Source organism: Schistocerca serialis, chromosome 4 (assembly GCF_023864345.2).
Source record: "Schistocerca serialis cubense isolate TAMUIC-IGC-003099 chromosome 4, iqSchSeri2.2, whole genome shotgun sequence".
NCBI lineage: Eukaryota > Metazoa > Arthropoda > Insecta > Orthoptera > Acrididae > Schistocerca > Schistocerca serialis.
In genome coordinates, this window is record NC_064641.1 from 582665382 (window position 1) to 582674272 (window position 8891).

At 37.4% G+C, this 8891-nt stretch overlaps 1 protein-coding gene across 1 annotated transcript in view; it reads left to right on the top strand.

Moving 5' to 3' along the window:
- LOC126475326 (glycerol-3-phosphate phosphatase) overlaps positions 1-6426 on the top strand; it is a 39418-nt gene extending 32992 nt beyond the window's left edge. The window contains exons 5-6 of the mRNA XM_050103113.1: positions 174-315; positions 6182-6426. Of these exons, the coding sequence (XP_049959070.1) occupies positions 174-315; positions 6182-6365 (326 nt within the window). The 3' untranslated portion in view covers positions 6366-6426. The remainder of the gene's footprint in view (positions 1-173; positions 316-6181) is intronic.
- The last annotated feature ends 2465 nt before the right edge of the window (positions 6427-8891 follow it).

An 8891-nucleotide genomic window follows, 5' to 3' on the forward strand; every position in this document is an offset into this window, starting at 1 on the left:
TGTGGTTTCCTTGTTCACTTTGTTGTTTCAGTTGCAGCATTTACAGTATATCTTCGCAGTTCTAGCAGATATTTTGTTATGGTAGTGTAACTGAGTTGGACAAAAGAACTGTTTTATAAGTATTAAGAAAAAAAAAACTAGCATCCCTTATTAAAAGTGGCTGTAATTCGTAGGTGCTGGCTGTATAGTAGCAGCAGTAGAATGCTGCGCAGGACGTAAACCAAAAGTCATTGGAAAGCCTGGAGACTACATCAGAGATTATCTTATCAAGAAGCACAACATAAATCCTCAAAGAACGCTAATGATTGGTGACAGGTAAGTGCTTCTTAACGAAACTCCCTGTATCTGTCATTAGTTCTAAAGGAGGCAGAGGTTTGTTTAGTTGATATAACACACTCTCTGAGTAAAGTGTGTGGACACTTGTATGTAATGCAAAATTGACAAGATGTCATGAGAGGCAGACCCACCAATATAAAAGGAGGTGGAGTATATTGTGTTGTCAGTAGAGAACCAGTAACAGCAGAATGGTTGGTCAGGAGAGCTAAGTGACTTCAGACGTCAACTAGACATTGGGTATCACCTGAGTAACAGATCCATCAGGGACATTAAAATCATATGAAATCAGCAGAAGGAATTCCAAAGTGTTACCAGGAGTCCAGCTGAACACTGGGGAGCTCCTCATAAGTCACACCTTTCTGTAGTCTATGCTAAGCACTGCTTGATATGGTGCACAGATAGATGCCACTGGACAGTGGATGACTGGAAACAAGTGATTTGTGTTTGGGTGATGCTTGGAAAACACCATCATGTTTAGTGCCAATAAAGACGTAGCTACAAGGTTGTGTTACAATATGGGGGGTGTTTTCCATGGCTAGGGTGTATACCCCTTATTGTGTTTAAGAAAATCCTAAATATAGGAGCATTGTGTGCTGCATATAGTTAAGGAACAGTTCACAGATAACTGTATCGGCATGACAGTGCACCCTATCAAGAAGCAGCAGATCTGTGAGACAGTGGTTTGTGGACGGTCACATTCATTAAATGGACTGGCATGCCCAGGATCTCAATCTGAACTCAGTGAAACTTTTTTGGGGGTGAGTTAGAATTTTGACATCAATTTGGATTCCAGTGTCTAACATCACTAGCTACCTTCTCTGGTTACAGCTCTTTAGGAAGGATGGACTGCCATTTCTCCACAGACATTCAGACACCTTATTGAAAGTGTCTCCAACAGAGTTTAAGCCATCATAAAGGCAAAGAGTGGACACACCCCATATTAATGTCCACTAATAGGTGTCCGGATACTTTTAATCACATAGTGAATGGTTATGAATTTTGATGAAAGTGTTACGGATTTTTTCCACAGTATCACAAGAAAAACCCAGTTTTTGCACCCTGTAATCATTAAGATTCAGCTGTACAGAAGTAGACCACTGTAGAGAAAATGGATGTCAGAGGGTGGCAGTTTGGCAACATTGTAATCACATCCACAAAATGTATCATTGTTCAATGCTGTGTTGATTTGTTGGCCTGTAATTGAAGTGGACAGGGTTTTGCATCAGAATACTCAAATTCACAAGTTTGATTCCAGCTCTAGGTGTAGCTTTTTCTATTTGTTAAAATAATGCACTACATTTCATTAATTTTGAAGTAAAATTGAATTTCATGGATTGTTTTAACAAGTTAACTAAACACTTCAGTTCCTCCAAGTGGGAAAACAGCGACAAACACGCCTACAAACTTCCAAAATATGTTTTATTCCAGCATAACAACCTCATACATTGTTGTTTCAATGTGTTTTCAGTAATTAGATATAGCAACACATAAAAAGTAGCAGAAAAATAATATGGGGTAAGTAACAGTTTCTAACAACACAGATGATTTATTGTCAGTACGCAGAGAGTGAAGAACAAGTTTCTGTCTGAATGTGGCCATGGGTTTCAACAGTGTCATCGTGTATATTTGGAGCACTATTTTTTTTTCTTAGTTCCCCAAAGTAAAAACCTCAATTGATATGGCATCAAGAAACCATTTTGGGCACATAATAATGCCACAATGACCTGTCTGTCCCTCTATAAAATTAATTTATTATTAATTTTTCTAATATAAGCTGGAGAGAGAGAGAGAGAGAGAGAGAGAGAGAGAGAGAGAGACTAGTATCGACACCTGTTCAACAATATTTACAGCTTCAGTGGAAAAGAGAAAAAGAGTTTTGTGACCTGCCTTGACATTTGTATTAGAAAATTTTTTCAAATGTTGCACTGCAAATCCTTGAAAATATTATATCACTGAACTTTATCCAACAGGTTTTGAAAGTCATTAAAAATTATGTATCATTCCAGGAGGGGGGGGGGAAAAAAAAAAAAAAAAAAAAAAAAAAAAAAAAAACATTTATTCCAATATTCCCAAACCTAGAAATATTGCTGATGTTCCCAATACTGCACTGCTTACTCCTTCATGTGCTGTCATTTTCCTAAAACTTCGTTTTGATAGTGTCTTCTTATTTAGGGCACTTTAAGACAACAGCTGGACGATCAGTAAAAGAAATAAATAGCAAAGTAAAATTTTCTTGGGATGCTTATGGAAAACTAAATAGGTTTTTTAAAATAAAGCTTCCTATCTTCCTAAAAAAGAAAGCTTACAATTAGTTTATATTACCAGTTCTGACTTTAACAGTGGCATGATGTGGACATTTGGTGCAAAAGCTGAGGACTGCTCAGTGGTGTCGATATTGAGTAGGTGGGATGTAACTTCATGCCAGGCATATTGAGCATGCTGCTTATTATCAGCAGCTTGTTACAGCTTTATTGCTGCCACCACAGGGACAGGGGAATGTCATGATGAGTTTTGAGTGTCATACTGCTGATGAACTTGTAATACACTATGTCACTATCCTTTTCAATTTGTGTTTAATCTCATCCTCCAACATCAGCACTACAAGAACTGGTTACATGGCTTGAGGATGGCATGCAGGTCAACACTCTACTTGACAGCCACAAAATACACATTGCTAGTCCTTGAAATTGCAATACCACAAAGGATAACGGTTAACAAAATTGCACTTATATACACAGACTTTCAGAAGATGACTGTGCCCCTTTAGAAATTGTCATATTGTCTGTGTGGATACTTGTGTTGCAGTAAACATGTCCATTTCCTGACTCAAGGTCCTTGACGTGGATGTAAAGTCATGCACAGCCAAGCAAATATGTCTGTCGTCTTGAATGCCAGTTGTGTGGGCCATTGATGTCCTGCATGTGAGCAGCAATATTGTGAAATGATAAAGCACCATATCTACAGGCCACAATCCTACTGCTGTTAAATTCCAGTGTATGCCAGTAAAAGTTTCTTCGTACCTGAGGCAAAACTTAATCTTATCGAAAGCAATCCACACTCTAATCCAAATTATGAATGAGAAACCCACTGTTTACTTTCCTTGTACCAGGCATCCCCCCTAAGAGTTGCGAGGCATATTTTCTTTGATATTTTGGCACATATTTACAATTTAGTGTTTGCAGTGTGTAGTTAGTCAGCTCAAACAAATGTGATTCATCACATCATTCAAACAACACCCAATGTGAGTGGGAAGCATCTATTTGTTTCCTGTTGCAAACAAAATTATTTTTAAAGTGCAATTTTACAGGCCCATTTATTAGAGGAGTCCCATATTTGTTTTATCAGTGTATATTAACAGGGGGACTAAAATGTAGAGAATAACCAGTACTACATCAGTGACTGAACAGCGCTGTTGCGTGGTTGTAGCAGTCAGGACGCTACTGTCATTGGAGGAGTACTGGTTATTTGTCATGTTCTACTGCCCCTGATAATACATACCAATAAAGCAGGTGTCATATTAGACTCATTTGGGACTGCTGTATCGAATGGTCATTTGAAATTCCACTTTCAAAGTAATTTCATTTGCAACAGGAAACAAACTGATGCTTTCTGTCAACACTGGGTGTTGCATGAAAGACATGATGAGAAGTATTTGTATGGGGTAAGTCCAGTTACACATTGCAAATATCTGTCCAAACATGAGAGAAAATGTGTTCGAGAACTCATAGGAGGGACACCTTGTATATTGAATGTTGATGGCTTTACTTCTACCCACTTTCTGCGTTAGTGGTCAGATGTAAAACATTTGCATATTCAATATATAGTTCACTTATGCAGTTTCACATTTGTTGCATGCCATCTTCATGGGGTTGCAGTTTTAATGTCTGGTAATGTATTTGGATGATTTTGTAGCTTTTTTTTGTGACGACGGTCAGGTCAACATGACGTGATGAGCTAACCGTTCTGATGACTTTTGACTTCAATCAGACACACACACATTCTTGTTATTTATTGGAAGATTGAGGGAGTATACTTTATTCTACCCCAAGAAAATGTGATTCTCCCATCATGTATTTGCCAATTTCTGCACAACATTGTTGTCCCATTGACATTGCAAATCAGTGGTCATCATATTTTTGAGACACTGTGGGAAGGCATAGCCTTCACTTACATAGAGCCTAGAAGTAAAAGACTTTATAAGTCTTCTGCTATAATTTTGAATGGCTACATAACACCGTTATTCCTCTTTAGGCACGAAACCTGTAATACTGTTAGTATTCATGTGGTAAACAGCAAGGTAGACTGGCTCAAAAGTTACTCTGCCATTGCCAAAATTACTGGCAGAACTTGATGCAATGCTGCTCACTACTATCAGGCTACCAATTCAGTCATTTGATGGGTGACTGCATGAAGTGATTCAGCCATTATTCTGAATTGGCTCCAAAGTGACCTGAACCACCAGAAAAACTTTGCCGCAATAGAATAAGAGAAATCACAGACAACAGATCATTATGTCTGTGGATCGACTTTTGCAAGAAAACTAGAATCACTTACTGTATTGTAGCATTTTGCTCCATGGTAAATCAATCTTCTTGGCCCTTAGCTTAGAAAGATCATACCTATGCAACACTTCCAAGCACTCGAAAAGTGCATCACCAAATACTACACCTACAGCATAAAATTTACCATTTTTTTACTGAACTTTCTACATTTTGTTGAAAGTATGAAACATAAGAATAGAATTAGCATCGTTCTAACAGGTAACTGACTGTTGGAATCTTAACTACTAATACAAAGCTCACACATTTTAGCGCTCACATGCTACAGTTTACAGGTATATGTCAACTTTGCTAGCATTTTGTAGGCTAGCTTCCTTCATTGTAAACTACTTTCATTCCTATGATTTTTGCCTGGAAATAAAGACAAATGACAGTCTTTCTTCAGTTATGCATCTATCCATATTAATTTGTTAAAAAATATGTAATTTTAACTGTAATAATCTAAAGGGACAAAGCGTGTTTCTTTCTTGGTAATTATGTGAACTTCTTAATATCACCTTGTTTGCGGGTAGAAGGAAGTCTGTGTCATACGAAGTGTGAGGCATTTGACTGTAAAATTCATCTTTTTGTGTCTAATAGTTTTGTGCCTTATAGTTTTGTTTAATAAATCATAGTATAGTAATGAATTGGTAAAATATTAACACAAAAAAGCAGGATTATATGAGCAATGGAATTAAGCCTACATCAAGGCTGACAAAGTGATGTGCCTTGAAAGTTGGGTCAGAATGTATCCTAGCTCAACGTTGAGATGACACTCTCATTAATTAATGTAGGAGTAATGAAAGTCAAATACTCTCAACTTTTAGAATTAAGAATAACAGTCCTGATAGGAATTCAAAATTTGATGTGAACCCCAGTTGTCATTTAGTCTGAAAGCAAGTTACCTAATTAAATCATGAGTGGCCCTATGGCACTTTACAAACATATTGCTCCACTACATGTGTTGCCATCTGTGATAAATATTTTTTGCTCCAGTGTGTGTGTCATCATCTGCGATAAAATACTTCACTTTATGTTTAAAAAACACCACAATTTCGGGACGTGTAAAATTGTAAATCATCATAGACTATCTTTGAAGCTGCACAGGGAAACTATTTAATTGTGTGGGTTCTTGTAGTACTCGTTAATGCTTATGAAGTAAAGCTTATGGAGTAAACTTGTTGGTGTGTAATGATATCATTATCATTAATGTGAAAGGAGAGAGAGCTATTATTTCTTTATGTTGTTTAGATTATACAAAAAAAGTATCATTGTAAACATTATTTGAGTTATGAAACCTGTTACAGAGGAAACACAGACATTCTTCTTGGAACACGCTGTGGCTTCAAAACTTTAATGGTACTGACAGGAGTGTCATCCCTAGTGGACATTGAGCAATGGGAGAAGTCTGATGACAAAGAAATTTTGGGCTGTGTTCCCAATTATTATGTAAACACGCTGGCTGATGTTGTGCCTCTATTACCAAAGTAGGCAATATGTTCAGTTATTAATTTAAAAAAATGTTATTATCAATAAATTAACGTTAAAGCAATATTAGCATTATTTTATTTTCCAAGTATTGTGTCCCTTACCCATTTAGCACAGATGACATTCTGCAAGTAAATGAGTAACTAATGTGAATTGTGCTAGACAGATAATGCAGCAAATAATGTAGAATAAGAGCTCATGTAAGTAAGGTGCAAGAGCATTCATCTCGGAGTACTCAGCAAGCAGATTCCCACTATATCTGATTCCGCATGTGGCCGCTGGTAGCAAATAAAAGCTGTCCATGTTGAATCAAAGCTGTCTGTTGTGTTGTTGTCACCACCAGTGACGTCAGTGCCATATTCTAGTTGGCAGGCAGCCAAAACCTTGACCCCTTTTGTGTATGTATATATCACGGTAAGAATAATGTCATGTTGAATTAACTTGACTATTGCTATTAGCATCAATCACTTGCTCACCTTTTATGACCCCACACTCCACTACCGCTCATCCTAAATGAGATCTCTTATAAAATGTTGTCAGGTATGGGGTCCTCAGTGCTCCTTTACAAATCACTACTTCTGAAGAGGGAAGAAAATGTACAGTCTTCCAAGAGGTATAGCAGTTGTCAGTACTATTTGCAGAAGTCCGTGTATGACATCCAAATGTTGAACTAGCACAGAGGTGATGCAAACATCTTTCAAAAGTATTTTAATGAACTGGAGAATGCAGCAGCTTCGGAATCCTGGAGAGCAACTCAGACAAAATAGATGTGGGAAATCTGCAAATCCAAGATGATGCACTCTATTTCATCATGCGTGATGCCACTTGCAGTGATTGCAACTACCTACAATGAACTTAAACAGTCGCTTGCACAACAGTACATTGTTTTACAGGGAGAAATTCCACAGCATGTGTATTTTGGATAGAGACTCCACTGAGCATTTTGCAGATTGCATTAGAAGAGTTATTACTAACTTTTTCTCATCCACACAGTAAGGCAGAGTTATTTGAAGGTAGGCAAAAAAATTACATACATTTCTCAATGGGCTGCAGGTTGAATTGGGCCAGGCAGTTAGACTGATACATTACAAGACCTTTGAAGAAGCAATACAAATGATAGTTTGATTTATTGAAGAGCTGTGGAGATTTCAAATCAATTACAACCCGGATTGTGATTTGTTCAGAGTTTACTCGGGAACCAGCTATCATGAGAACATGCAACTAAGAAAAACTTCTTGTAGGAGAGGGTCAATGTTTCTCCTGTGGAATGGAAGGACTCAGTGTGAAACTGTTAGAGCAACATAAGGACAAGAGCAGCGAGCTTTGAGAGGAGTATGTTAAAATGACAGGGGATGGAAGAGCCACCACTACTTATGCCCCCAAGAAGCTATAGTTACTGTGAGTTCTCCTGTTGACAGTTTCAAAGGTATGCTCATTAACATGATTTACCATGGGCAACATATATGTTTCCTAATCGACACAGGTGATCAGATTTCTTGGATGTGGGTTCCATGTAGTCTTGGAAGAAAGCTAATGGCAGTTATGCTGTACAATTAAAGGGTTAAATGACATCCAGGTACATAGTTATGGAGAAGTTATGATTGATTTCGTGATAGACCAAGATGAATACGGTGAAAAAATATGGATGACAGGAACAAAGAAAAAAAAACTATGAAGGTATGTTTGGGTTAGATTTCCTGGCAGCTAAACACACTCATATCAGTTCAGCAAAAAAGAGAAATCCAATTTAGTGATAATTTATGGCTGCAATAGACACTAAAGATCAGGCTCAAAGGAACAATAGTGCAACTGAGGTAATGCGCAAACCAAGTAGCAATGGAGTTATGCTGTTCCAAGTTGATGTTCGTTTGACAGTGTGAACACTAAAAACTCTGTATGTTGACATAAATATGCCAAAGTGCAGCAGAAGTAATTTGTTAACAGAGCCATCACCAAACAGTGACTTGCTAGACCATAGACACTGCTATATAGCAATAATGCTACTGTCTGTACAGGAGGGCCAAGTGGGGATGTTTATGATTGAAACTTCATGAAAAGGCCTCACCACTATGAAAAATGCCTTTGTTTTAATGATTGCCACCCCAACTCACGTATCATATCTGTGACACTCTCTCCTGTATTTCGAGGTAATATAAAACGAGCCGTCCTACACTGGAATTTTTCGATGTCCTCTGTTAATCCTATGTGGTAAGGATCAAGTTTTGTGCCAATAAAACACATTATTCGGTTTGCCTTCACAATGTTATTTATGTCATTGTTCCAATTAATGTTGTTTGTAATTGTAATTCCCAGGTATTTATTTGAATTGATGGCATTTAGATTTGTGTGATTTATTGTGTAACCAAAATGTAACAGATTCATTTTGGTACTCATGTGGATGACCTCACACTTTTCATTATTTAGAATCAATTACCAATTTTTACACCATAAAGATATTAAATCTGAAACATTTTGCAATTGGTTTTGATCTTCCGATAACTTTACCAGACAGCAAATGACAGCATCACC